The sequence below is a fragment of the Loxodonta africana genome, chromosome 16 (genome assembly GCF_030014295.1).
Source record: "Loxodonta africana isolate mLoxAfr1 chromosome 16, mLoxAfr1.hap2, whole genome shotgun sequence".
NCBI lineage: Eukaryota > Metazoa > Chordata > Mammalia > Proboscidea > Elephantidae > Loxodonta > Loxodonta africana.
In genome coordinates, this window is record NC_087357.1 from 11,002,542 (window position 1) to 11,030,285 (window position 27,744).

Sequence of the window (27,744 nt, forward strand, 5' to 3'; positions counted from 1 at the left end):
GCACTGAATAATTAAGACAGGTCCCTTTCTAGCCATATAACTTCCCCTGGAGAAACCCTTTCTACTGCTAGCCCTCCCCCAGTGTGGGCCTTTGGTGGCCTTTGATTCCCCGAATGGCCAGGCCAGGAGTGAGTGTTCATCCCAGTTACTGAGGAAAACCCCTCCGGGGCACGTCCTCCTCATGGTAGAGTGGGTGCATTCTCTCTGTGCAAGGTCAGCAGGTGCCTTAATCTTGCAGCAGGAAAGGATTGCTGCCCTCCCCGAGTGTCAGCACCCCATCTCACAAGTCAGGGGCCCAGAGGACTCAAAAGCACTCCCCCTGGCCTAGAGCAGATGTTGGAGCAGTGAAGACAAGGTGGTTGTAGTCAGCTCATGGGCCTTTCATAAGGGCCTGCTGTCTGCTAGGAGCCTTGCTCGCCTGAGGACGTCATCTCTTCCAGGCACGTTTGTGCGGTGCCCCCTTACAGAGCTTATCTCCTTTACCTGCTCATACCTGAGGGGTAAACCAGGATTACCTCTTTCAAACCACAAAGGAAGAATCTGAGTTTAGCCAAATTAGGTAACCCGTCCAGGGTTCCGGGTCCCTTTGCTTCTCTGGGTCTGAGCTGGGCCTGGAATTGTAGCTCCTGGACTTGAAGTCCAGTGCTCTTTCTCAGCTTGGTTATCAATTTAGCAGACAGACACTCAGGAGGTCCCCACTCAGGGAGGTGGGCCAGGTGCTGTGCTGAGGCCAGGAAGGTCGCTAAGGCAGGTCCGTCTGTACCTAGGCTGCCCACGTGGAGGGGAGGGCTGCCCACGTGGAGGGGAGGGCTCCCCACTGAAACCTGGGAGATGGATCTTGAGAGAAGGGCGAGGTGGGCTGGGTAGATCAGTGGCTGGAGGAGGCCTGGGGCAGCACAAGCCAGAGGGACTCCCTCCCGGCTTTCCTGGGAGACCCTTCACCTGTACACCAGTCACAGCTGCACAGCCCTGTGGTTAAGGGTCCATCACCCTCCCCAAGGTGCCCTTTCCAGCCTCTCCCCCAGTCTGCAGTGGGAACCTTAGTGCTGTGTGCCAGCATCGAGTTCCAGCAGGGGGATGCTCAGCCTGGGCTCTGAGCACAGAGTCTGCTGCAGACCTAGTGTCTGTGCTTCGGTATTGGTGCCACTGAACCTTACAGGATAATTATGACAGGACTCACAGACCCTGGAGCCTGGGGCGGATTAACAGGTAAGCATGAGTAAGCACGTGCATAGGTTAAGACAAAGGCTTTGGAGTTGAGCAGATGGGAGCTGGGTCCCTGCTCTGTCCTTCACAACTGTGTGACCTTGGGCCTGGGCCTCAGTTTCTCCTCTGTAAAATGGGCTAACAAGAGTACCCGCTTGTAGGTGTGCTCTGAGAATGCCATGCATGTTGCTGTGGTTATTCTTGCTTCATTTATGCTCCGTGGAGAGGTGGACCCTGTGTCACACTTTATTTTTGCAAAGATAGACCAAGAACTAGGAAAACGGTTAAAAAAAATTTTTTTTTCTGGGTACTGCCTCTATCGTGGATCTTCTTTAAGTCACTAATTTAGGATTGAGCCTATCCTCAGTGTTAAAGTGTTGATTGATGTCATTGTTAGATGCCGTCGAGTCAATTTAGTCTCATAGTGACCCCATGTGACAGAGTAGAACCGCCCCACAGGGTTTTCTAGACTGTAATCTTTACAGGAGCAGATCACCAGGTCTTTCTCCTGCGGGACTGCTGGGTGAGTTCAAACTGGCAGCCTTTGGTTAGCAGCCGAGAACTTAACTGTTGCACCATCAGGGCATTTGTCTCTGTTTCCTGTTTGTTGAAGGTGGGGAGGAATATCCGTCTTTTATCGGTTATCCTTCACTGGGACTTGCAGATGGACAGCTGGGCTGAAGGAGGCATTTCAGTGTCCCGCTGCAGTATGGGAACCGCCAATTCTTGGCACCCGTCCTGTTGTTGACACTGCAGACTCTCCTTCCAATATCAGCTTGGTCTGGAAAGTATGAGCTCTTGATACAGTTCCTAGGCAGTTTTAACATTGATCCTTTAAACTCAGATGACTTAGTTACCAAAACAGCCAGCTGAAGTCCTCCCCAGGCAGCTGCAACCCTCTCGTCTCGGCGGATGTGAACCTTGGCTCTGTGGCCGCGGGACCCAGCTCCCCTCCTACCCCACTCAAGCTTTTTGGTTTGTCTCAGCATCTGGCAGGGATACACTTCCCCAAACGTTCATTGATTGGCTTCTAGAGCCTGCTGCAGATAGCTTTTGTCACACCCACAACTGAAGTGAGGAGAGTCCAAAGTGCAGAAGGCCTTCAAGAAGACCTTGTGGAAGGCTGTTTCCCTCCCACTTCCTTTGCTTGGTAGGAGGGGAAATGGAAGGGCTTGCTGTAGCCCTCAGGAAATCACCCTCAAGGGCCAAGGTCCTGGTTCAGTTTTGCTCTGAGGCCTGTGCTTAAGGCGGTGAGGTAGTCCTCAGCTATAAAACAACCGTGAACGTAGCAAATGCAGGTGAAAGAAAGAACATTCCAAAAGAAGGCAAAGTGTGCTTGTTGATGACTCCCAGAGTGGGTGGCTTCTTTTTAAGGGGTAGCCCTTCAGAACACATTACAGAAGCATCTGGCAAATTCCTGTAATCTTGCTCAGATTTATATAGAACTTCTGAGTTTGCAGAGGCTCTTTTGTGTATATTAATTTCATTTAGCATGCAGTCCTTTTCTGCAGCAGATGAGCCAGGCAGGGTTCCCATTGCTGGAAGCTGAGAGTCTGAGACCACAGTGATAGCAGACAGCTGTGTTCAAGGGGTGCAAACAAGCGAAGGCATGTCGAAGGCTGCAGAGCAAAAGCAGCCTCCCTGGTCCAGGCAGCTTTTGTGTTAGAATGACTTGCACAGGAGAGCAAAGCCGCCACCTGTCCCCGTTGTGTCAGAGAAGGCCGGCCTGGAGTCCAGTCTCGGCGTTGTCCCTGCCGGCTGTAGGATCTCTTTTTTTGGAGCCACAGTCTTCTCATCTGGAAAATGGAAACATTCCTCACAGCGCTGCCCGCCTCACTGGGACTGAGACGCTCCAGAGGGACAAACCCAGTTGTGGCTGATCCTCAGGGAGGCGGTGGGGTGGGAGGAGGACATGAGAGTGGAGCTGGGCTCTGGGGCAGGGTGACCTGGTGCTGAGTCCTGGGCCTTTCACTGACCGCTGACCCCCTAGCTGCACCCTCCAGCCCTGTAGGCCTTGCTTTGGGAGGCCTCAGAGCTGGTCTTGAGCAGAGGCAGCTCCAAGGGGTTGAGGACTTGGGTGGATGGGCAGTTGCCTTCTGCCACCATGTCTGCACCAGGCATGTGCAGGTGGTCAGGGCAGTGGGGTCACAGGTTGGTGGCAAGTCTGACTTTGCCCTCTGCTCTTTCAGTAGGCATCCTGGAGAAAATGAGTCACTGAGTGGAAGTGCCTGGGGCCAAAGCTTTGTGTTCCAGTGACCAGGTTGGGGGTACCCTGATCTAGCCCTTTTCTGGGGCAGATCAAGTCCCCACCATCCCGGCCCTTGCACGTCATTGCCCCAACACAGTTAATGGCATTCAAGTGGGCTTTTTAAAAAATTTACATGCAGTACAATCCACTCTTGTCATTTAGTCCTATGAGTTCTGACAGATGCATAGATCTAGTGGGCTTTTTTTTAAATTAAACTTTTTATTTTGAGCTAACTGTAGATTTACATGCGGCTGTAAGAAATACTACAGAGACACCTCTGTACCCTTTACCCAGTTTCCCCCAATGGTAACATCTTGTAAAACTATAGTACAGGAAATTGGCATTGATACAGTTAAGATACAGAACATTCTATCACCATCAGGAGCCCCCTGTTGCCTTTTTGTGGCGACACCTACTTCCCTCCCACCCCCACCCCGTCCCAAACCCCTAATCTGTTCTCCATTTCTATAATTTTGCCATTTCAAGAATATTATTAATATGAATGGGATCATACAATATGTAACTTTTGGAGATTGCCTTTTTGCACTCAGCATACTTCTCTGGAGATTCATCCAGGTCACTGCATGTATCAACGGTTCCTTTTTACTGCTGAGTGTTTTCCATGGTGTGGTTGGATCAGTTTGTTTAACCATCCACCTGTTGAAGGGCATTTGGGTTGTTTCCAGGTTTTGATCATTACAAATAAAGCTGCAGTGAAATCCGTGTACAGGTTTTTGTGTGAACATAACTCTCCATTTCTCTGGGATAAGTGCCCAGGAGTACAATTCCTGGGTCATATAGTAGTTGCTCAGGTGGGCTTTTGAAGGATGCATTTGGGATGGAGAGGCAAGTGGGGGCCCAGGTGGGAAGCACAGGCCTGGGAGCTGGTCCACCTGGGTTCAAGTCCAAGTTCTCCCCTTGGACTCTGGGTGAGTTGCTTCGTCTGACTGTAAGTTGGGCTTAATAGAACCTGCTTCATAGCTAATCTGTGTAAAGTTCCTGGCACGTGGTAGTTGCTCAATAGATAGAAGCTATTCTTTTTTTTTAATTTATTTTATTTTTGTTTGTTGGGAATATACACAGAAGAACATACACCAGTTCAATAATTTCTATGTATACAATTCAGTGACATTGATGACATTCTTCGAGTTGTGCAACCATCCTCACCATCTTTTTCTGAGTTGTTCCTCCCCCATTAACATAAGCTTACTGCCCCCTAAGGTTCCTGTCTCATCTTTTGAGTTGCTGTTGTGAGTTTGATCCCATGTAGATAGGTCTTAAAAGAGCACAATGGTCAAGGCAGACACAGGTGGAAGCAGTTCTTAATATGGATTGATAAATGCTCCAACAGGCTGCAGCACGACCCGGTCCCCAGAGGCAGCCAGCTGGAGGGCTTTGTCAGGGGTCATCTTGGGCAGAGCATGTGTACCAGTTTCTGTCCCTTCAAAGGCAAGCCCCTGGCTCCTCACCAAGAAGACCCTGCCCCATGCTCAGACTGGACTCCAGACAGGTGTCGACACTCCCAGTGAGCTTGGCCAGGCCCAGGCCACAGGCCACAGAATTCCGCGGGATTTCCTGATCACAGTGGATCCTGGAACTTGAGCTGGATTTGTCTCACAAGGTCAGAGAATGTGCCGACTCATTTTAGTTCCTGCTATGCTTTAGGTAGATTCTAAAAACATCCATTGAGCTCTTACTGTATGCGAGGCACTGTGCTGGGTGTTGCAAGGGGTTTATAAAAAACTTTTCCATACAGGCCAGAGCAGCCACCTTGGGTAGCCCCTGTGGCTGCATGGCAAAGTTAACCTGTGGCCCAGCATTCCAAGCCCTTGGCCTGGTTTGCACCTGTCTTTCCAGCTCCTTGTCCTTCTGCCACCCTGTCCATGTACCTGTGCGCCAGCCACTGGGGTCACCTGTTTCCCACAGACTGTGATGGAAGGAACTCCCCTGCCTTTGCGGATGCTGGTCCCTCTGGCTGGGATCTCTTCCCTTCCTGGTGAAAGCGTTTTTTGTTCTTGTTTTTGTTTTTAAGTCAAAAAGTATCATAGGCATAGGGTGAAATACCCAAACAGCATGTAAGACTGCACATTGGAAAGTGTCTTGAACCATTTTCTTGTTCTGGAGGGATCATACTGCATGTCCTCTTTTGGATCTTGCTTTTTTCACTTTATCTCTCAAATACACTGTATCATCCATGCAATTTGAATTGCCACATTCACGTTCTTTTTGCAGGCAACATGGCGTTCCTTTATATAGCTGCAGAGTAATTTCTTTACTTCTTGCTTGTGGGGTGGTCATCTAGGTGGTCCCCAGTCCTGGGCTCTTGCGGGTGGTGCTGCCTGTCTTTGGCCCGGGTATCAGGGGCCCTCTGTAAGCCCCGGCCACACTCTGCCTGCCTGAGTCCAGCCCTCTGTCTCTGGCTTCAGTGTAGATTCTGAGTGCATCCTCTCTCCCGTGATCCCTGCGATCAAGCAAGAACCACCAGTACCTTCTTTCTCTTTTGATACCTGGCATGTTTGCTTGCTCCCAGCGGCCCAGCAGCTTCCAGTATTCACCCCTTGGGCTGCCCCTGTGTGCCCTGCCACTTATAGGGGCCACTGGGGTTGGAGCTAGCCAGAGTCCTGAGGCTCCCCCGGCCCCACTGCTTCAGGCCAGCGTTGCGCTCTGTGCCCAGCAGTATGCCTGGAGGGGATCACATGTTTCCATGGCAGTGGACAGACTTGTGCAGCATTATTCTTCCTGACTATGCACAAGGCCATCAGAGGGATGGGCCTAATATAGCCAGCCCCCTAGTGATGAAATTTAGCTTGTTTCTGTTTAAAAAAGTACTGAGTGGACAGATGTTTATGCATCCACTGCCCGTAAAAGTACCTGGGCCCACAGACTCCCCCGTGGAGTGGAGAACAGCAGCTGCTATCTGCTGAGCACTTACTCAGAGGAACTGGACTCTGAGCAAAGGGCCCAACCTGCTCTGTTATCAGTAGGAGGTAGGTACTGTTGTCCCTATTTTACAGAGGGGGAAACTGAGGCTCAGAGAGGAGCTAACTTGGCAAAGGTCACCCAACTAACTCAAACTCAGGTGTATTTTACTCGAAGACCTGAGCTTGTCACCACCAAACGTTACTGCCTCCTTAGAGAAGAAGCAAGGGGGAAGGTGGGTTACCCCCAGCCCCCATGCTGGTGGCTGTCTGATCTCTTAATGGAATTGAGGCCTGCACACAGAAGATAGTCACCATGAGGCTTCCCTCAGCCACCGAGGTGGCACAAAGCACCCTTTTGAAGGGCTGAGTCCAGAGTACCTCTCCTGGTGCACTCCTCCTGGGGCTGCCCCGGCGAGCATCTCTGGCCAGAACTCTGAGGAGTGACCCGGGACTTTGCCCTTGAGCAGGTCCCACTTGGTCCCACGTGTCACTTCTAGACATAGTGGGACTGGCGCTGGGCCTCGGGTCCCTGGTGTGGCCTCGGGACCTTCGCCTCCACCAGCCTTCCAGCCTCAACAGTCAGTCCTTTGGAAATGTATTGATTTCCCCCTTCCCTTCCCTGCTTTTGCACTTTGGATGAACCTTGTTTTCGAAGAACAGTAGAAGGTAATTTTCCTGCGCTTGCCAGCTGGCCCGTAATTGAGCAATTTCAATAACACCCACTGCAAAGTCTAATCGAAGTAAACAGGAAAATATGATTTACAATCTGGACAGCAAGTAAATACTAGAGTGCAATTAATTTTTACACAGAGCAGCAGATTCTGCAGCATTTTCCTGCACGGAGCAGCTTCTGTTGAAGGGCAGACAGGCGCTACCTCGCTGTTCACTCATCAGCATCATCATTATTTCTCCTTGAGGGTGACCTGCAGGCTCCTTGATCCATGTGACTTTCCCTGAAGTTCTAACCACAGTGGGCCAGGATGGGAACTAGGCCCGCAGGTCATGTGTGAGGAGCGAGCTTCACACCCGAACTGAAGGCTTCTGCGCTCTCTCTGTGTTTGCTCGGGGGAATGACTGGAACCGGGCAGGAGGTGCTGATGGGCTGTGCAGAGTGAGAGGCTGAGGGGCCTTCTCCCCTCTGGGAACTCAGAGAGAGTGGGGTGGGTAGGCCCCAAAAAGGGGCTGGGCTTGATTTGGTTCATTTCTGAGGAGGGGACAAAGCTACAAAGACTCTCCAGGACTGCAGACCCGTTGTTGAAATGTTGTGGTTACAAGGGTGGAAAATGTGTGCCTCTAAATGGTCCCTCTTGATTCTCCCCCTAGAGGCCCTGGGTAGTACAAACGGTTAATGCTAACAGAAAAGTTGGAGGTTCGAGTCCACCCAGAAGTGCTTTGGAAAAAAGGCCTGGTGACCTGCTTCTGGTGGTTCAGCCACTGAAAACTCCCCGCAGCACAGTTCTGCTCTGACACTCGCGCGTCGGCGTCCAGTGGACGGCACCTGGGTTTTCCCTGGTTAACTCTCCCTGCAGCTTCTTTTCATTGCTGGGTAAAGAAGGGGTGCCAGCATACTGCTGTGGGTCCTGGGTGCCATTTGGCTGCTCGAGGGTCGTCCCTTCCATTTTGAAGGTGGGGAGGACATGCGTTCCACCCTCAGCCTACAGCAGTGTGCCCTGGTGTTTGCTGCAGCTGCCAGCAAAGCCAGCTCAGTGGCAGGATGTCACACGACTCAGGCACATGTCAGTGATTGCAGGTTGTTAGAACCCAGACCCCGAGATAGACCTGAGAGGTACAAGGTACCAAGCGGCTGTGCCCAGTTTCATGCTCTGCCCTCTAGGGCTTTGGCTTTAGGGATGCCCTGTGGGAGATGGGCACTCCGAGAAGTGGTCCTGGGCCTTCCTGGCCCTCCCAGATGGCGTCTCCTTAGCGGGGAGCAGTCCAGCACCAAGGGGAGTGGGCAGCTCTCTGAGGCCCTGGCGTTTCCTCGTCCTCAAGTCCTCTGCCTTTCTTTTGTCTTTCCAGGGAGTTGACGCCTGGCCATTTTCTGGAAGGGCCCCACCTGAGGGTGCAGGGCTGATGGGGAGCTGTTTCTGCTGATGCCAGGTGCCTGGAAGGTGCCCAGAACATAGCCCCTGCCCACACCTGTCCATCTGATCATGGCTCGTGCCCACCCTGGGCTGGAGCCCAGCCCTTGAGGTCCTTACCATGGTGATGATCCTGAGTAAAAGTCTCGACAACCAGGGAGCTGACTCTGTAACGTGCAGGACCTTCAGCCCTGAGCTGGTAAGGACCAGAGAGCTTCATTTCTTTGGGGACCTTTGTGAAGCCTGATGTACAAGTGGGGCATCTGCTGGGCACATCGAGGTCACGGTGCCCAAGGGTAGAGCTCGGGAGACGTCCCAGGCGGGCCACAAGGCAGATGATAAATACTTCAGAAAGAGGCAGCAGGCCCAGAGTAGAGGTCACTGTGAGTGAGGGGGAGAGCCCGCCACCCTGTAAACAATACCCAGCCCAGCTCTGCCGCCTCTGCCAGCCCAAGGCCGGCATTCCTGCGTGTCTCCGCCTGGAAAGGGGGCTCTTTCCAGAAGGGGGTGGTGCCCACGTGGGGGGCCGAGATAAGGCCCCACCTCCACAGGGAGGTGGAGAGCTAGCTGCACCCCAGGAATGTCAGGAGTGGGAGCTGATGGGGAGAAGGCGGGGCCGGTGAGGTGGCCAGCCCAGGGACAACCCGCCCCCTGCCGAGGCTGCCCATGGTGCTTGGAGAGGTGGGTGGGGTCAGGGAGGCCATGAACTCAGCTTTCCCAGACCATGAACAAAACAACTGTGAACAGCTGAGTCCCATCACAGCCCTAGCCCCTTCCAAGCTGAATTCCTCAGAGGGAACAAGGCCCTGCTCCTGGAAGGCGCAGGAAGAACCCGAGCTCAGGCATAAACTATCCTTTGGAAGACTCTTGCTTGTGGGTAAGTCCCCAGAACCTGCTGTGGCTTCTGTGGTCAGCATGGGGCTGGCCGCCAGGGGTCACATCGCCCAGCACCTACACCCTGTCCAGTGCTCTTCATAGCCACCTCACGAGAACCCACACCAAGTCCCCTCGGTGGGCTTCTGTTCCTGGCTCATGCCAATGCAAACGCCAGACTAAGAGCAGACAGGCCTGAGGAAGCCCCTGAGACCTGCCTTCACCCCACAGACCTTTCCAGAGCTCCCCAGTGTGCTGGGCACTGAGCAGTACGGACTCAGGGAACAAGATGTTCAGAGTGGGGCCAGCCCTTCTTGCCCTTGAGACACCCCCAGTCTAGGGGGCAGGCAGTCTGGACGGATGTAGGTGCAGTAACATTCCCAGCTTCCATTACCATAGCGCATGCCTGAAGTCCAGGGGAGGTACAGGGCTACAGAGAGGAGGGAGGGCTGGCTTGGCCTTAGCACCTCAGGGACAACCTTGCAGAGCAGGAGTGCTGGACTTGGCCTTGGAGGGTGAGTAGGAAGCGGCATAGAAGTAGTCAGGTCCACCCTCCCCCTCGTTTCACAGACACAGTGGAGCCTGGAGCTGGTCAGTAGCTGCCTCCTCACTCTGCCCTACCCCCTCATGCCAGCTCCACTTCTGGCGCCTATGACCAGGCCTCTTCCCCTGGACAAGCGTGCATCGCCATGGCCCTCCCTGCCTTAGTCTCTCCCACCTTCACCAGACAAACCTGGAGGCAGTGCCACTCTGCTCATGAGCCTTGGCCTTTGGGGCCTGCATGGTGGCCCAGGTGCCTGTCCACACCAGCCCCAAGGGCAGGGACCCAGCTAACTCATCCCTGTCTCCCAGCTCGACTGGTGCACAGCCGAGAGCAGGCACCCAGGACGCATTTGGTTGATAGCACCCCTGATCCCTGTAGCGAGCAGGCACCCAGGACATGTTTGGTTGACAGCACCCCTGATCCCTGTAGCAAGCAGCAGGCCATTCCATCTTCTGACCATCATTGCTTTTTTTCAACTTGCATTGGATATACTGTCTTATAGATCAGGATTCCTCAGAATTCAATTGTTTCTTACCATCCCTTCTGCCACCACGTGGTCCAACCTGTGCCCTCTCTCCCCTGGATTCTTGTAGTAGTTGGGCCCCCTGCTTTAGCCTCTTCTCTGCCCAGTGGCCTGAGGAAACCCTGTCCCCCGTCTGCTCAGACCCTCCCTCTGGCTTCCCGTCTCATGCAGAGCAAATGCCAGAGTCCTTTGTAGGATGTGCAAGGCCCCACGGGATCTGCCCCCACCACCTCTCTGTCCTCCCCTCCCCTCTGTTCCAGCCACACTGGCTTCCTTGCTCAAACATGCCAGGCATGAGCCTGCCCCAGGGCCTTTGCCCTTCCTACCCAGCCTGGAACTCTCTCCCTTCTCACTCGTCTGGCCTCTTGGCCTAAAATTTAATTCCACTCTCCCTCCAACACATACGTTCTATCCCCTTTCTCTAAAATTTTCCCTCTTAGGCCCTTAGCACTTTAAAAATTTTACCTGTTTGTCTTGTTTCTTGAATGACTCCCCACTAGAATGTGAGCTTCATGAAGCCAGGAAAGCTTTCTTTTGCCCATTGCTGAATACTCAGAGCCTAAAAACAGGGCCCAGCTTGTGGTTGGTGCTCTGGGAGTATTTGTAGAGTGAGTGTATGCGTGAATTACCGTAGCCCGGCTTCTTCTTGGCTCGTCTGCTTTCCTATTCGCCGTTGTTTCCGTCTCTCTCTGGCTGGTGGTCAAGTGCATAGCTGAGTGGGTACAGATAGGAGTTGCTGTGTTTTTTGTTGCTGGTGGCTTTTTCCCCTGGTGGGAGTAGTTCTGACCAGAATGGAATGACAGCAGGGGTAAGGAGCCATCAGAGGTCTTGATCAAGGACCCCTCCCCAGTTCCAACTGTGCTGTTGGCCTCAGCGGCCGCCGCCATGCTACTTCTATTCTCAGGGCAGGGCTGGCTAAAGCTCAGCCAGGGACCCGACTCCGGTATGGGGGCCTGTGGTCAGCCAAGCTGCCCTTGGGAGAGAGGCCTGAGGCCTTGCCAGAGGAGCGTGACCTGGATGGTTGTCGCCGGGCACAGAGACCCAGCCTGTAGAAAAGAAAGGGGAGAAAGAGCAAGCTTGCTGGACCGTATCCCTTGCTTGTACTCTTGGTGCCTCACAGATGGTGATCTTTGCTTTCCTCCCAAACTCTCTCTCCCCGCAAGAAGTATCCTTTTCCTGCTGCTTCTCCTGATGGGCCACTCCAGGCCCAGAACCACCTGGCCCAGGGCTGTAGGCCCATCTCTCTGTTCCTCTTCCCTCCCCTTGACTACCAGATGGAGATAGTTGTTCTATGGAGGGGAAAAAGCAGGGTGCGGTTCCCTTTTGGGTCACTGCATGTTGACCGAGTGTCGGCCGCTTTCTGGCCTGGCCTAGGTCTGCTGCTGGGTCAGGGAGGTGGAAGCACAGTGTGGGCAGTGTGGTGTTACCCAGCCTGTCACGTGAGCCTCTCGCCACCTCACTGAGGGGCAGGGCCGTGCCACGTCTACCCGTCATGCAGACAGGAAGTGGCTGCTCGGAGCACCCAGGGGTGCGTGGATCTCACAGCTGGTGACATGGGGCCAGCACAGACTGCCAGTCAGGCCCTGCCCGCTCTGCCATGCACCCTCCGCCCCAGGACCCAGCCCTGGCCACCTGGCTCCGCCAAGCCTCAGTGAGACACATGCTGTAAATAATCCAAAAAAAGACCCCAGATCATCTCTGTCCCGTGGTGACATCTCTGAGAGAGGATGTGAGATAACCTGACGGTTGGGTTTGTTCTGTGAGGCCAGCCGGCAGAGGCTGAGAGGAAGTTGATGGGGTTTTGTGTTGGCTTCCTAAACTGGTAACATCATCCTCACATAAATGCCATCAAGATAACAACAGGAAAGACCGAAAGGAATTTCTCTTTGTTTTCTAATCAGACTCAGAAGATAACAGAAGTGGGGGCTAAGATTAAAAAAGAAGACAGCGTTGTGGGAGGTTGGGAATGAGTCACCACAGCTACTTGGGGTGACAGGCCAGGCCCAGAGGCCCAGCGGCCCTGGACCCTCAATGAGGGAAAGTCTAAACCTGTCAGCAAAAGTCCCCGGGATCCTTGGAAGCAGAGCTGTTACTTGGGGTGTAGGTCTGGCAAGGAGCGAGCTACCCTGGCCTCCCTCCCCGCCCTTGGTGGGGTCATGTAATGGTTGGCTTGTTAAAATTAAATGCCTGTGACAGCATGACTGTCCTGACTCCCCAGAGAGATGAAGGAAAGAAGAGGGAAAGGACCAACCCCGCCCAGCGTTTCCTTCCCTAGCCTGGGCTGCTGGGCCTGGGAAGACGCTGTGTGCCCATAACTGACCTTGCACAACCAGCTGACGGCCATGCCCAGTTCCCCTTTCCTGCTCTACCCGCCTCTCTGCTCTGCCCAGTGGGTACTTCCTGATGGTGTTCTAACATTAGCTGCTGCTGCTGGAAGGTCGCCTAGAAGGTCGCCTAGACAGGTGACCCAGGAGCACTCCCCCCACCCCGTCCCCAGCGCCTCTCCACCTGTCCACAAGCAGGCCCGGGGGCTGTCCTCTCATTTCTAGAGGGACCTGTTTTCTCTGCCAAGCCCTGCCTGAGTCCCCAGGCCAGACTCCAGCACTCCTAACGGCTAAACACAAAAGGGGCTGGGAGCTGGACCACTCCTGGCCAAGGGTAGTGCGGAGCTCTGGCCTCTAGGCCTTTTCCCACAGTGACCGACAGGCATTTTGGGGGAGCTTCTCAGGTGGTTGGGGCTCTGGTGGTGCAGTGGTTAAGTGCTCAGCTGCTAACCGAAAGGCCTATGGTTCAAACCCAGCAGTCTGCTTCTGTAAAGATTACAGCCTTGGAAACCCTATGGGGCAGCTCAACTCTGTCCTGTAGGGTTGCTATGAATCAGAATTGACTCAGTGGCAATGGGTTTGGTTTGGTTTCTCAGGTGGGTAGGGCAGTTGCTCCCTTCTGCCCCTGAGGGATGAGGGTGGCAAGCTTGTTACTTTGTCTTAAGAGTTGGTGGCCATGACAGGCCTGACATTCTGCTGCTTGGATATCAAGGGTCCTCAGGACCTTCATGAATTGGCACTTGGGGCTCAACAGTCCTGGCCAGGACCCCTGGCCAGCCATGAGGCTGGCCTATAAGCTTTCAGAGTACGGAGACCCAAGGCCAACTACAAGCCTTTCGCCTGGGCAGGGAGATACACCTGGGGCCTCCAGGCCTGGCTGGCCCTGCGACTGCAGAGCCAGGCCTGTCTCTACCAGCACCTTTCGGAGCCTCCACCTGAGCTGTACTGCTCCCTTTTCAGCTTTTCTCCTGCTTTGGCCTGGCCTGGGCCTTTCTTGAGAGCTTCGTTCTGGAGGCTGGGGCACCCGCCATTCCCTCCAGAGCAGCAGTGGGAGCCTCCCCAAGGCTCTGTGGCTCCCTCGGACCCTGGGCCAGCAGAAGGGAAGGGCCATGCTGCCAGCTGAGTCCATCATCTGCATGGGAGTGTCAGGGAGAAGCTCAGTCATGGCCCATGATGAGTCCAGGGTCTGAGTAGGAGCGTCAGGGTGAAGTACTGTCATGGCCCACGATGAGTCCATGGTATGCATGGGAGCGTCAGGGAGAAGTGCTGTCATGGCCCACAATGAGTCCAGGGTCTGCATAGGAGCGTCAGGGCAAAGTGCTGTCATGGCCCACGATGAGTCCATGGTCTGCATAGGAGCGTCAGGGAGAAGTGCTGTCATGGCCCACAGTGAGTCCAGGGTCTGCACAAGAGCATGAGGGAGAAGTGCTGTCATGGCCCATGATGAGTCCAAGGTCTGAGTAGGAACATCAGGGAGAAGCATGGCCGTGGCCCTCGATGGGGCCGGGGTCCAAGTGGGAGCCACGGCCCTCAATGAGCGTGGTATATTCTACAGGGGCTTATCCCTTCTGAGCCGTAATGGTGTTTTTAAGTCAGGGTTTCTTTCTCTAGTCAGACAGATGGGCCCAGACTCCATTTGATTTCCAGGTTTTGCCTTTCCTATGGAAACCCTGGTGGCGTAGTGGTTAAGTGCTATCGCTGCTAATCAAAGGGTTGGCAATTCGAATCTGCCAGGCACTTGTATGGGGCAGTTCTACTCTGTCCTGTAGGGTCGCTATGAGTCGGAATCGACTCAGCGGCACTGGGTTATGAAGGATCTGCTTCCAGAAACTCTGGTGATCTAAGGCGTCGCACGGAAGTGACGCTTGCCCTGCAGCAGGCTTGGGCCAGAAGGCTTCTCAGCAGAAGCACAACGGGGAAATGTGCTGGTTGTCTGCTGTTTGCAAACACCAGCTCGGCTGGGAGCTCGCTCATGTACGTGGTCTGAGTATCTTGTGGAACCTTAGAGGCTGGGCATTTCCCGGGGCCTGGGGGTTGGCCACATAGTGATTCGCTAATCCTTCCCAAAGTGGGAACAGAGGTTCAGATGCAGAAATGGCACAAGCCAGCTGGAATGTTGTTATTTGTTGGGAATGAGAAGGCTCTGGCTAACCTGGAACCGAGTGGGAATCATCACCATGTGGCCTTGGCCATGTGGGTTTGCCCCCAGCGCTAGGAAACTTTTGGGTATATGATGTTTTGGCTGGGCCACCACCAGCTCTGTCTCACAGCCTGGGAGCCCTGGGCCATCTCGAAGTCCCACATACCTCAGTCAGGCTGGCGTGGTTGTAACCAGCAGAGCCCATCTCTGGATGTGAGTCACTGGAAGATAGGAGAGCTAATAGAGCTAGAGGAGAGTGGATGAAAGCAGTGTGGACCCTGGGAGTGGTACTCACGGGCAGGGCAGGCCAGCCAGGCAGCAGGGGCCATGGGAGCCATGCTCATGGGTAGGGCCAGGCAGCAGGGGATCTGGGGGTGGAGCTCACAGACAGCCTGGTCAGGCCTCCCCGATGGATGCCTGCCCCAGCACCCCTCAGCTCAGAAGTCGTCCTTGGAGCAAGTGTGCATCCAGTCAGTCGAGCCTAAGTTTCAAGCCTACTTCTTGGTTAAGAGGAGACCAAGGCTTACTGGTCAACAGTCCCTCCAAGGCATTCTCCAGGGAAGGGGTGCTGTTAACAGAAGAGGGGGGCAGTCCCATGCAGTCAGTGAGAGGAGCAGAGTAGGGCTTGTCCGGAGCAGGGAGAATGGAGAAGCCGTCCTTCACATTGTAAGGGCTCAGCGTGAGCTGTCACTGCTCCTGCACCCTGGGTACAGGCAGAGGCCAGCGGGAGGAGCCCAGGCCAATCTGGGGGCAACCCTGACTCCCCACCAAGTTGTGACTTTGCATGAGCCCAATGGTTTGGGGGCAGCAGGTTCGGTCCAGTGAATACCTGTGTCCATCTGCAGCACACTGGGAGTGTGGGCAGTAGGAGGCAGACAGGCCTCTACTCCTAGGGCCCAGGGTCGGTCCGGCACTCAGGGATGCCTGCTAGGCGCTGGGGATGCCATGTATACCAACAGCAGCCCTTCCTGGAGAAGCTCACGCTCTCCTGGGGGCACAGAGAGAGGGCATGGACACACACACATTAGATGGAGAGATGGCACAGATAGCGGGGCAGGAGGGCCCCACCAAGGAGGTGATGGGACAAGCAGTTGTGTAGTCCAAACTCAAAGGCCTCTAGGTGGCAGTGAGCTGGCCCATTCCCACCAGGTGCGTGAGTGCAGGGATGTGGACAGAGGCAGGGCCCCGGGGCCAACCCTGGGCCTGTGAGCTGTGGGGAGAGGATTTGTCCTGAGTTCTAGCCTGCTGCTGGGGAGGCATGGAGGGCTGCAAGCAGAGGAATGACACGGCCTCCTCTCTGCTTTAGAACAACAGCTCTGGGCTCTGGGTGGAGAACGGGGCCACGGGCAGAGGCAGGGCAGCCAGGGAGAAGGCGCCCTCGGGATTTCAGTGGGGACGGTTGGTGGTTTGGAGTTGGAGTGGCAGGGGATGTAAGAGTGCTCACAACTGGGAAACCGGAGGCTGCTCTGGGGATCAGCAGGAAATGCTGAGAAGTGCTTGGCGAGTGAGTGAGTGAGTGAGTGAGGCAGTGAGTGAGCAAGTGAACAAACCAGTTAGCGGGTGAGTGAATGAGTGAACAAGTGAGCTAGTGAACCAGTGAGTGAGTGAATGACTGATTGATTGAGTGAATGAATGAGTGGCTGAACAAGTGAGTGATGAGTGAACCAATGAGTGAGTGAGTGAGTGAACCAGCGAGTGAGTGAGTGAGTGAGAGAGCGGGTGAGTGAACCAATGAGTGCGTGAGTGAATGAGCAAGTGAGTGAAGAAGCGCCCCCTGGACCTCGAGGGCTGGGCCAGCCCCTAGAGCCTTGGCGCAGGCTGACTAACTGGGCAGAGCAGGAGGGGAGGTGTCTCTCGCCTGGTGGCAGCCTCCTGCTCACGTGCACACACTGCTGGGGGGCCCCTTAGTCAGAAGGGCCCTGTAGTACCCCTCTGCCAAGAGGACAGGCCAGCTCAGTGGAAGGAAAAAAGTCCATGCCTGAGTCAGGGTTGGGGTGCTGGTCTGCTTCCTGATTCTGTTGGTGAAGCCCCAAGCCAGACACGCTGCCCAGCCTTCTCTCTTCTGCTTTCCTGGCCCTGTCCGGGCTGGGGTTTCTGTGGGCTCCAGCCTTGGTGGCAGACACAAGGGGTTGGGGGTGGTTCCCCAGAGTGCTTCCTTTGTATCTAGGTGCAGGTAGCCTGGGAGCTGGCTTCCTTGTCAGGCAGAGCCTGACTGTGAATGGGCCTGCCTTCTCTCCCTACCCCTGTCCCTGGAGCAAGGGTCTGCCGCCTGCCTCGGCCACAGTCCTGGCTCAGCCTGTTGCGCAGCCCTGGCAGCAGGGCTCTCGCATGTTTGTCACCATGCTCCATGTGGTGACTTCACTGTGGGCTTTTAGCTGTGCGCCTGACTGCGTGCTACCTGCCAGCTGGGAGGGAGGCAGGTACAGTCGAATTGAACTCTTTCCAGATATTTCCAAGATGGCTCTCAGTTGGGTGGTTAAGTCACTGTGAGACCCAGGAGGGCAGTGTCTCCTGATAATATGGTATTGCTTTAAACCCAGGAGAGGGCACTGGGGAGGGCCTGCCACATGCACACAGCCTTGTGGGCTCCTGCTCTTCCTTCCGAGCCCACTTAATGCTTCCTCCAGGAAGCCAGCCCTGATCTCCACCTCCCAGCCCACCCCTCGGCACCCTGGCCTTGTCACCAGCCCCATCTCTCTCTAGTGTAGTCATTTGTCTTTTTGACTGCCCCCTCCACACTGTGGAGCTTCCTGAGGACCGAGGTGAGCCCTTCTTCACCTCTGTGTCCCCAGGTAGCCCAGGACCGGCACTTGCCACCAGTGCAAAGATTCCAGAATGGGGCAGGTGGGGGTGGGGGGGCTGGTGCCAGGCGCTTGCCACCCTCTTATCTGGGTGGGACAGATGTTCCCTGATCAGCCCCACCTTCGTCTTTCCAGGCCTTAAAGAGCCAGAACTGGGCTCCCACCCACTTCTTGGCCTCCAATCCTTGTGTATCCCTGTTGTTTGGGGAGACTGGGGCTCTGCTTGAGGTGGAACCGTCTCTGACCAGCCGGCTGACTCCTGGGGCTGAGAGCTGTGTTCACCACTGTGTGCCCACCCCCCAGCACAGCGCCTGCACAGGAAAGCTTCCATATGTGCTGAGTGAATGAACAAATGAGTCTTTGAAATCCTTGAGGCAGACTCTTCTTCCTCGGGCCTGACTGGGGCACAGTCTGCTCTTCACCAGAGGTCAGACCAGGGTTCTTGACGTGGGCTTTGAGGAGCACAGCGACTTCCAGAAGTAGATCAGGCGCCCTGGACATGGGCTCCCTTGGTCTGCTGTGTACTCAGTGGCCACAGCATGGCTCATCTGGTGCTCTGCGTGGGGCTTGGGGGAAGATGTAGGTGTTTACAGGGGAAAGGAAAACTGTTTGGAAATATGGTGCCAAGGTGTTCAGAAGTCGTAGCCATTATGTTGGGGCCAAATGTAACCATGGAGTTTCTGTTCAGGTCAGAGAATGCCTCGGGGCTCGTGGTGGAGGCGGGGGCTTGTTGTAGTCACAAAACCACCCTCAGAGCACGGGCCCGTCCCCTGGACCTTCTACCCGATGCTTCTACCTATAGGAGGAGGAGACGCTCTCGTACCTGCAGGGGAAGGTTCTGGGGGTTGATGATGGGGCCCTGCCTCCTCACTTAAGGTTCCTCCTGCCACCAGGGGAGATCCCCTCCTCTTTCAGCCTTGGCTGTCGGAGGCCTCCCTCGTTTTCAGCCCAAACTGGTGGAGTTTGCTCAACTGTATGCCCTCACACCTCCTTCTGTGCCCTCCCGACATCACTCACATGGAAAAATTCCCTCGTGTCAGGAGTCACGGGGTTTTCTGGTGTGTTTTCAAAGCCATTAACTTGATGGACTCCATAACTCACTGGAGACTTTAGACGAAGAGTCCAAGCCTAATTACCTGCAGATGTTGTCTCTCAGACTGTCTCTTCCTTTCCCTGGCCTGACACTGGCAAAGGGCAGTTACCCCCGAAGTCATGACTTTAGCAAATGCTCAGTACAGAGCCATGTGAGACGTGCTTCCATGACTTGAAGAAGTGAATAGCTTTTCTGGTTGTTTTCAGCACACGCCCGAGAAGATGAGTCAAGGACCTACCCTTTTCTCTTGTGGAATTATGGGTAAGTAGCCAAGGTATCTGTGTGTGGTATGCTCTTCAGTCCTCCTCTAGCCGCTCACTGAGGCCTGAGCCGAGGGGTCTCTTCTGTGGGTGTTCACTGTCGGGGTCCCGGGCAGCAGGGGTGCCCCAGGGGGCTGCTGGGCTGAGTGAGGCACAGGCTCTGGGCCTGAGCAGTACAGAGTTCATTTCTAGCTGTCACATGGGTAGTTTCTACCTGATTGTTAAAATCACTTGTGTTTATTTTTTATTTAGAAGACGTACTGTAGTAGAAATCATAAGTCTTCCATGGTTCCCCAACACACGTGATAACTGTGGTGAATATTTTGGTGTATTTTCATGTTCTTTACCTTTTTTGCATAGTTGGATACAAAGTTGTGTTAATTAACATATAATTATATGAAATTATATCCAGTAAAACCTGCAAAAGCTGGAACCTGTGTAAGACAGAAACCTGTCAGAGAAGGAAAACTAAAATATTTTCCACTAATAGAGAGCGATAGAAAAGTGGTAAGACTGCGCCCTGTCACAGGCAGAAAACTTGGGAGACCTGTTAAGTTCCGGCTCTCACAGGTTTCACCATATTTATATAAAACATATATTTCCACTTTGATACTAGTTATCATTTCTGGAAGCTGTGAAATTGCTGACCTCATCTGTTTTAATGAGTTTATAATACTGCATTGTGTAGAAGTATCAAAATGCATTGAACGATTTAATGATTTCTGGGTTGTTGGTTGGAGGGGCTGTGTTATTTGCTGTCGTAATTAACAGCGACTCCCTCAGTGTATGTGTCTTTGTCTGCTTTTGTGTTATTCCTTAGGAAGGCTCCCCGGGGTGGGACAGAAGGGCTGGAGGGCAGGGCCATTCTGAAGGCTCTTGATTCATGTTGCTGACGTGCTTTCTGGAAGGGTTGCCTCGCTCTCCTTTTTCCATCCCAGTGTGAATTACTGTTGTTTTTAAGGGGGAGAAAGGCAGCCACATTGACTGTATTGATTTCTTTATGCTCCAGGTGATAGGGCATGGTTTCTCCTGCTGCTGCCTCTCCAAGAGGTCAGGCAGGGGCCCCTGAATCCCCTCCCCCCTTTGGGGGCACCTGGCTGGAGGAGTTTCTGTGATGTCCCCCCTGCTGTGGGATCCAAAACCATACTTGAATGATGGATAACCACTTGGGTTTTCAGTTTACGTTTTCCTGTCCTAGCAAGTCTTCCTCTCTTTCCCAGCCCTTTCCTCTGTGCATGGTGGTTGATTTTTCTCCTTTAGACTCAGCTCCCGCTGCTCAAGTGATGGTAACGGAGGCGGTGCTGATGTGTCACATTGAGTACCATGCTGGGCACCTGAAGTATGCAGTCCCCCCGCCACCAGGAGGTTTAGGGTGGGGGGTGCTCTGTTCGCTTGGGGGAAGCCGAGGCCTAGTAAGGTAACCCCTCCCCAAGTCCGAGGTGGACCGCGGTAGGGGGAGTGGGAAGATGGCCTTCTTCCCAGTCACGCGCCCCAGCCCTGTGGGAGAGCCGTGGGCATGCTGTCAATGCTGCCACCAGAGGAAGGTGAAGCAGGCGCTCACCTGGCCTTGGTTTACCCTTGTGACACAGTTCTGAGACTGTCGCCACATGGGGCTGACTGACCTCCTCAGGGTTAATGCCTTTCAGCAACCCTCAGTGCCTGGCCATGTGGCCCTGAGCTTCCCTGTCACCTGGGCCCCTTTCATGGTTGAGCCGCCTGCCTTTGGCGTATGCAGGAAGGAGGGAAGCAGTGTGCTCCTGGGCATGCCCGCACTGTACAGCCTGGGGCTTAGGTCTGCCCTGGGCTGCGGGGATGTTTGGTCTTTATCCCAGGGCCGTCTGTGGCAGGCTTCCTTGGCTTTGCCCCATAGACATCAGGTGGGGCTCTCGTGGCTTTGCAGTGGGCAGTGTTGGGGCCCACAGAGTTCCTCTGAGAGGATATCCTAACTCTTCTAAGCCTCGGTTCCCTCATTTGCAGAGGACATGAGAGCACCTACCTCATAGGTTTGCTGCGAGGACTCTGAGAAATCACCCTGGCAAAGGGTTAGCTCAGAGTGAGCACTTTATAAATCATAAGTTAGAAAGAGAACTGAAGCCTAACCTGAGAATCCTGTTGACGCCCAAGGGAAGGGACCACGGTGGTTTCTTCTGGGACGGTGTTGCAGGTTGACTCTCTTAAGACCCGCCTCGGTCATGTGCACCTTCCTTCTGAGGGCCCTCCTTCCTCTTCTCTGCAGGGCAGCACCAGACTTCCAGGGCAGGTGAGGTGAAGCTGGCGCAGACGTGGTGGGATCTGCAAGTCCCCACACCTTCCCCCCTCAGCTTCTTCCGCCCCACCCCTCCTCTTCCTGTTGTCCGGCCCCCTCCCCAGTTGATAAACCCTGACCCATCTGACAGTGGGTTCTTTGTTGAGCAGACTGCATCCCAGTAGCACATTCTGGTATAATTACTTACATAGTGCCTACTAGGTTTCAGGTGTTCGGTGCAGGCATAATGAGACCAGCCCCTGCCCTTGAGGTAGTTTCTGTCCAGTAGGGAAGATGGAATGATGAATAGCTCATTTCCCGTGCATTAGACCAAGATCTACCACGTGTCAACACTGGGGGTCCTGGGAGCTATGGCCAAACCACCCCACTTCCTGAACCTTGGTTTCCTCATTTTGATAATGCAGTGTCTACTTGGTGGGGGTGGAGTGGTTGGGAGTGTTGGTAGGGTTTGAAGAGAGAGCAGCACCCAGGTGGTGCCCTGCTCCGCTGTTCTGCCCTGGCCCTCCCACTGGTCTCTATCCTTCATGCCCAGCACTCCTGGGGGGGCTCAGCTTACCTCCCCAGCCCTGTTAACCCCCGAACCGAGGTTTGGGAGCCCCACCCTCTGCCAGGAATTGTGAGTACACCCCAGACAGTGAGATTTCATCTTATATGTGCCCGTTCCTCAATAATGGGGATGAGAATACCCTGTGGGCCACCTGGCAGGGCTTTTCTAGAGGGCTTTAGGCCTCTCCAAGGCCAGACAGTGCGCTGCCAAGATAAAATGCCGTATTATTATAATCACCAGACTCCCTCCCTGTCTCCTGGAGATAAAGGACAAGTGTTCTGGCCGGATCAGTGGAATTCTCCCGTGAGAACATGGGACAGGTTGGCTCTGTGACTCAGGGTTTGCTTTGCTCTGAGCTTCCATGCAAGGCGCCTCACTGGAAGCCAGTTCAAGTTTCATAAATGTCCTCAAGAAAATCCAGGCAGCTCCTTAGGGGAAGGAGGCCTGTTTGCTGCTGCTTCACAGGCTCCAGGGGCCCCGCCTCCCCTGCAGGGCTGAGATAGGAGGCGCTGCTGCTGCAGTCAAGTGCTCACAACAGTGTGTTTTTCTTAAGTACTTGAAGCTCTGTGAGTAAGAGCTGGGCCACAGGCCCTTCCCGGCATGACTCCCCACCCCAGTTGGGAACTCCGTACAAAGAAGCGTGTTTGTCCTTTTCCACGGGTGGGAGAGAACAGAGCAGGTCCAAGATGTGGATGGGAGAAGCAGGCAGAGAGGAACCGAGCTGCCACCAGCCTGCCCTGCCCGGAACAGAGGTCCTTACTAGGGCGCCTGCCCCATTCCGGGACCATGGCCCTCACCAGGGTGCCCACCCTGCCTGGGACCGAGGCTCCTAGCAGTGAGCATGCTCTTCCTCCTGGTTTCCCTCCTCACTTCCTGGGCCGTCCCCAGCACATCTTCTGCTCATGAACTGGAATTTCCTCTGCAAACAGCCTCTCTAGGGTAGAGCCGAGCACTGGCCAGTCACTGTGTGCTCACCCCAGGAAACGGCCTTCAGGTGGCAGCTGCTTGGGCGTGGTCGCCCAGTGCTCAGCTGCCAGGCCAGCGAGCTGTCCCCCTCTTCCTTGGGTTTGGTTTCTGGCAGGCATAAGTGGGCTTTGGCTGCGGCTGAGAGAACCATTCTATGTGGGGTATGGCAGCCCTCATGAGTCCTTGGGTCCACAGCTTCCTCGGGGACCCTGCATTTGCATGGGGAATGCTTCTCCTGGCTGAACTGGGTCACATGTGCACTAGTTTAATCATTTTTGGTGCAACAGGGCTGGTGGGGTGGGAGAAGGCTTCATTTGCTCCCCTGGGCTAATTGCAGCCATTAGGAGTTGTGAATTGTGGGGACAGTGAGCACTACCCATTTCTATTTTCCTCCCCGTTGAGGCGGAGAGAAGACCTAGAAATCCAATAATGTGTGAAAGAGTGAACGCAATACCAATTATTTCAAAAGGCCACTAGGACAAGTCTTGTAAAGACAAGTCAATGGGCAGAGAATAAAACAATTCATATGCTAAAAAAAAATTGGATGGGAACCCATAATTACTTTAGGAGTTATGGTAATAAATTATTTATTAATGTAAATTACTTCACAGCCATAGGATGTAGAGGAAACTTGAGCAGAAGGATCATACATTATGTATAAAAAGGAGTTGTAAAAATATTATAGCGGCCCTCCTGGTGTCCCTCGCTTGCTCACTCGCTGGCTCAGGTTTGTCAGCGTTTTAATTATAAGCCCTTACTTTCAGCGTTTAATTACTTGGCTGTTAAAGTCTCCTCTGTACATAAAAGAGTTGCTCCCTGGGGCACTCTTTGTAGTCATTTCTACAAGGTAGACCAGTTGGCTGTGTTGAGTGGTACAGGACTAGAAGGGTTCAGTTTTAGATTTGGTAACTTCCGGTCTTCTAATTCAGCCTGTCTGTGTCATTGGAAGTGGATTGTGCTTACACCTTGTATGAACAAGTTGGCATTTGAAGACTGAGAGTTTTCAGTTTCCTAGAACAAATAAATACACGAATGAGACCAAAGGAATATCAACAGTGACAAACCAGAGCTGTTCAGTTAGGACTTCTGGCCTCTGACGCCCTCCATCTTTCAGAGATGGCCATTTTGAATGTAATCATGGGTCCAGAGCTGCATGTCATAAGCTATTCTTAGCCAGGTATAGGCTAGAGTGAGACTCATTTCCATTAATAAAAGTACATCCTTATGTAAGTATGCATATGTATGCTTTTTTAATCCCTAAAATATGGGAAGAGCTTTTGCTTTCAGACAGTGTTTCTGGAATAAAGCACAGAATGGAAGTAGATGCCAAATGTGGTTGGCCCATGATAGCTGTTTACAATGACAAAGGAAACGGTGGGTGGGGTTGCACGATGGGGCCAGAGGACAGGGAAGGAAGGGCCCTAGCTAGACTGATGTTGGGCACATCCCCCCTGGTGCCTTGCCAGGTGTCCTTGCACGTGGAAAGACAAGAGAGATGGGACAGCCTGGCCCAACCTCAGAGCACGGCCTTGGGATCGAAGACCAGGTTTAGTCTGGCTCTGCCACCTGCTAGCTGTGTCCATAGGTGAGACGTACTGCCTCTTGGAAGCCATGCCCCCGGTGAGATGGGGGTTGGCTTGAGGACCCACAAGATGAGTAACGTGTTGGGCAGTGGCGAGCACTGAGTACTACCTCTTGATCTTTCCCAACGGCAGCAGGGGTCCCAATGGCAGGTTGGCTAATTAACAATGAATATACATTTATTGAGTTCCCTGTGTAGCTGCCCAGCTGCCAGGGCCCTTGTGGGGTCGTGGAGCCCAGCTTTGCTGTGTGGAGCAGGTCAGAGACTAGTCACAAGCAGCTGCCAGGTTCTCGTGTCTGTGCACATCCACGTCAAGGATGGGAACCACTAGCCTTTCCCTACAAATTTCTTAATGCCCCTGGTGAGTGGGGTGGAGGACTCTGGGTCAGAGCTAAAAGGCTGTCAGAGGGTCCCCTGTCCACCCCGCCTTGGACAGCTGGGAGACGCCCAGGCCAGTGCTTTCTTTACATCCCTGTACTGTCTGCTTGGGGAGCCCGTTAGGACCCCTTTCTGCACGAGCAAAGACTTCCCAGAAGCAGGGCCAGCTGCCATGGCCAGCATCACAGGTTAACAAAACTGTCATCAGAAAGACACCTCAGTATTCTCCAGTTTCCTTTGAAAGGGCTGGTGAGCTTCTGCTGCCCCCTCCCAAAAAAAAAAAAAAGTTGCTATGAGTCAATTCCGATTCATAGAGACCCTATAGGTCAGAGTAGGACTGCCCCATAGGGTTTCCAAGGAGCAGCTAGTGGATTCGAACTATTCGCCTTTTGGTTAGCAGCCATAGCTCTTAACCACGGTGCCACCAGCGCCCCCCCCCCCCCACTACCCAAATTAAGCCCACATTCCTTGCAATCCTTGGGCCAGTTTTGTAGAGCTCAACCTTCAGGGCAGAGGAGCAACACTCCTCATCAGCACCAGTTAGATAGGTGTAAAATCCAAAAATGAGTCGGCTGGGTGAGACCTGGCTGGAGGCTCGTGGCCCCGGGCTGGAGGACTGCAAGAAGGGTCTCAGGTCTGTGCTTAACCTTTTCCGGAAACCGCTTTCTGCTGTGGTTATGTCGCCTATAAGGCAACCTTGGGAACATAGTGCAGAGGTCAGGTACTCAGGGTGTAAACCCTCTCTTTTGAGCGAAAGAAGGCTTGTACTCTCCAAGGATCTGGGCCTCTGCGAATTTCCTTTCAAGTTCGAGGGTAGAAATAGAAACAAGAATACTTGAGGTCAAATGCTAGCCATGCTCCTCGGGTGTTTTCTTTGAGTGCTAGGATCTGCTCCCCTCCACCCCCAAGACTTCTGCTCTCCTTAGTCACCGGGCACAGGACCAGAATGGGGGTCCTTGTGTCCACATGTGTGAGCCATCTGACTTTCCTGTGCCTCTTGGGTGGTCAACAGAGGCTTCTAGCTCAGTCACCAAGCCTCAGCTTCTGGGGAGACCTTGGAGGTCAACTAGGTCAACAGCGAGAGAAGCAGACCCAGGGTGTTTGTGTGGCTGGCCCCCCCCCCATGTGCAGGCAAAGGTCTGTGTGCTTATACAACACTACACACACAGATATACGCACACAGATACACTTATACTTGAGCACACATGTGCACACTCACGCACTTGCACTCACCCTGCATACTCACACCATCACATGTATACCCCACAGTGCACTCACACACATTCATCTGCACACTCACTATCATGTGTATACCCCACAGTGCACTCATACACACTTACACCTCACATACTTAATCCCTCACATATATACTCCCGCACATGGACACACTCATACAGGCACAAACACATTCACAGCCTCACATATACACCCCACACACGCACACACTCATACTTGCACAGTCACACGTGTACTTGCACGTACACATCTGCACACTCATGCGTTCACACCCTCACACACAGCCTCACATATACATTCCCCCACATGCGTGCACTCTCATGTGTACATGCACATATACACTTATACTCAGACATACACGTATATACTTAGGCACACATACACATGTACACTCCACATGCACACACACGTGCACATATATACACACATGTGCACATGCACATATACTCACATGCACTCACAGATACACTCCCTCGCGTGCACACACACACACTCAGATACACTCCCTCACGCACATATACTCACATGCACTCACACACGCACACAGATACGCTCCCTCACATGCACATGCATTCTCACACACACGCACTCACATACGCTCCCTCACATGCACATGCATACACTCACACATACGCAGATACACTCCCTCACATGCACACACGCAGATGCATACACTCACACACACACTCAGATACGCTCCCTCACATGCACACACACACATGCACATATACTCACACACACGAAGTCACAGATACACTCACATGCACATACTCACATGCACTCACACACACGCACACAGATACACTCCCTCACATGCACACACATGCACATGCATACACTCACACATACAGATACACTCCTTCACATGCACACACACGTACATGCGCTCACATACGCTCCCTCATATGCGCACACGCACATGCACACACACGTACACACAGATGCACCCCTCACATGCACACACACGTGCACGTGCATACACTCACACACATACACACACACACGTGCACATATACCCTCTCACACACACAAGCACATTCTTGTCTGTAACGTCATACTTGTAAAGATAGGCTCAGCAGGGAAATGGAGAAATTTTAGATGCATCTGAAAGGGTAAAAAGTGGGGATGGAATAAAAGTTGAAGAGTCGAGGCCAGCTTGCCCAGAGGCTTGTTGTCAGGCTCCAGGGGGCTGGAAAACCCCTTTGCGCAGCTGTAGGACACAGCTGATGGGGCCCAGTGTGTTCTCGGGCAAGGCTGGGGCTTCAGACTCATTCTCTTCATGAGTCCTTGGCTTCTTAGGCCTTTTCCAGTGCGGTCTCCGTCCAGGGCGTGCTGTGCAGCTTGGCAGGGAAGTCCATGCCTGTCAGTACCTGAAGGGTGGAGCTGTCCTCCTCCACACTTGTACTTTCTGTAATGGGCTAAAGACAACAAAAACATACCAACTTTCAGTGGTTTTCTGAATCCAAATTCGTAGAGTCTAAGCTCACCAGCCCTCTAGAAGCTTCCTGGGTGTGGCTGCGTGGTCTGACTGAGCTGCCGTTCTGACAAGGTGTTTGAGAACCAAGCCCCTGTGTAGCCTGTGGTCTAGAGCAGTGGTTTTTAACATTTTTGCATTGGAATAACCTGGTGAGCTTGTTAAAATGCAGATTCCTATCTCTAGAGGTTCGGACTTACCAAGCGGAGAGGGGCCTAGGACTCTGCATTTTACCAAACCGCCCCCCCACCCCCCCCCGCAGGGAAGCCCCTGCAGGTGGT

General features: G+C 53.6%; 2 protein-coding genes across 6 annotated transcripts in view; both read left to right on the forward strand.

The window, feature by feature from the left end:
- The window catches only part of EEF1AKMT2 (EEF1A lysine methyltransferase 2), an 80,722-nt gene extending 72,214 nt beyond the window's left edge, over positions 1 to 8,508 (forward strand). For 4 of the 5 annotated variants that reach the window (XM_064269202.1, XM_064269205.1, XM_064269206.1 and 1 more), the window contains one exon: positions 7,699 to 7,796. The gene's annotated coding sequence lies outside the window, so the exon portion shown is untranslated. Of the gene's footprint in view, positions 1 to 7,698; positions 7,797 to 8,394 lie in introns of those variants that run through there. The other variant, XM_064269203.1, reaches the window with a different exon arrangement.
- Positions 8,509 to 8,544: 36 nt separating this feature from the next.
- The window catches only part of FAM53B (family with sequence similarity 53 member B), a 77,517-nt gene continuing 58,317 nt past the window's right edge, over positions 8,545 to 27,744 (forward strand). Inside the window, exons 1-2 of the mRNA XM_010599225.3 lie at positions 8,545 to 8,655; positions 18,961 to 19,015. Of these exons, the coding sequence (XP_010597527.1) occupies positions 8,578 to 8,655; positions 18,961 to 19,015 (133 nt within the window). The 5' untranslated portion in view covers positions 8,545 to 8,577. The remainder of the gene's footprint in view (positions 8,656 to 18,960; positions 19,016 to 27,744) is intronic.